Raw genomic sequence first — 232 nt, forward strand, 5'->3', positions numbered from 1 at the left:
GACATTGGAAGCTCCTTTGTGATTTCTTAAGTGAACTAAAGGCCAGAAAAAAAAATAAGAATAATAAATAAAAACTGCTTTCAGAGGAAGGTTCAGTGTTCCGAGGAAGAAGGTCCAGGATCACCGGCACGATGGCCTGGGATAAAGTGGCCGTCTGCAGCTGCTCGTCCTGCGGGCAAGGCGGAGGCTTCGGAGGCGGGAGCGGCGGAGGTTGGCGGAGGTTCGGGAGCGG

General features: G+C 53.0%; 1 protein-coding gene across 1 annotated transcript in view; it reads left to right on the forward strand.

Moving 5' to 3' along the window:
- Positions 1-232, forward strand: part of LOC119586004 — a 7,168-nt gene that overhangs the window by 2,952 nt on the left and 3,984 nt on the right. Inside the window, exon 6 of the mRNA XM_037934716.1 lies at positions 85-228. Within this exon, the coding sequence (XP_037790644.1) occupies positions 85-228 (144 nt within the window). The remainder of the gene's footprint in view (positions 1-84; positions 229-232) is intronic.

The sequence above is a fragment of the Penaeus monodon genome, chromosome 20 (genome assembly GCF_015228065.2).
Source record: "Penaeus monodon isolate SGIC_2016 chromosome 20, NSTDA_Pmon_1, whole genome shotgun sequence".
Classification (NCBI taxonomy): Eukaryota; Metazoa; Arthropoda; class Malacostraca; order Decapoda; family Penaeidae; genus Penaeus; species Penaeus monodon.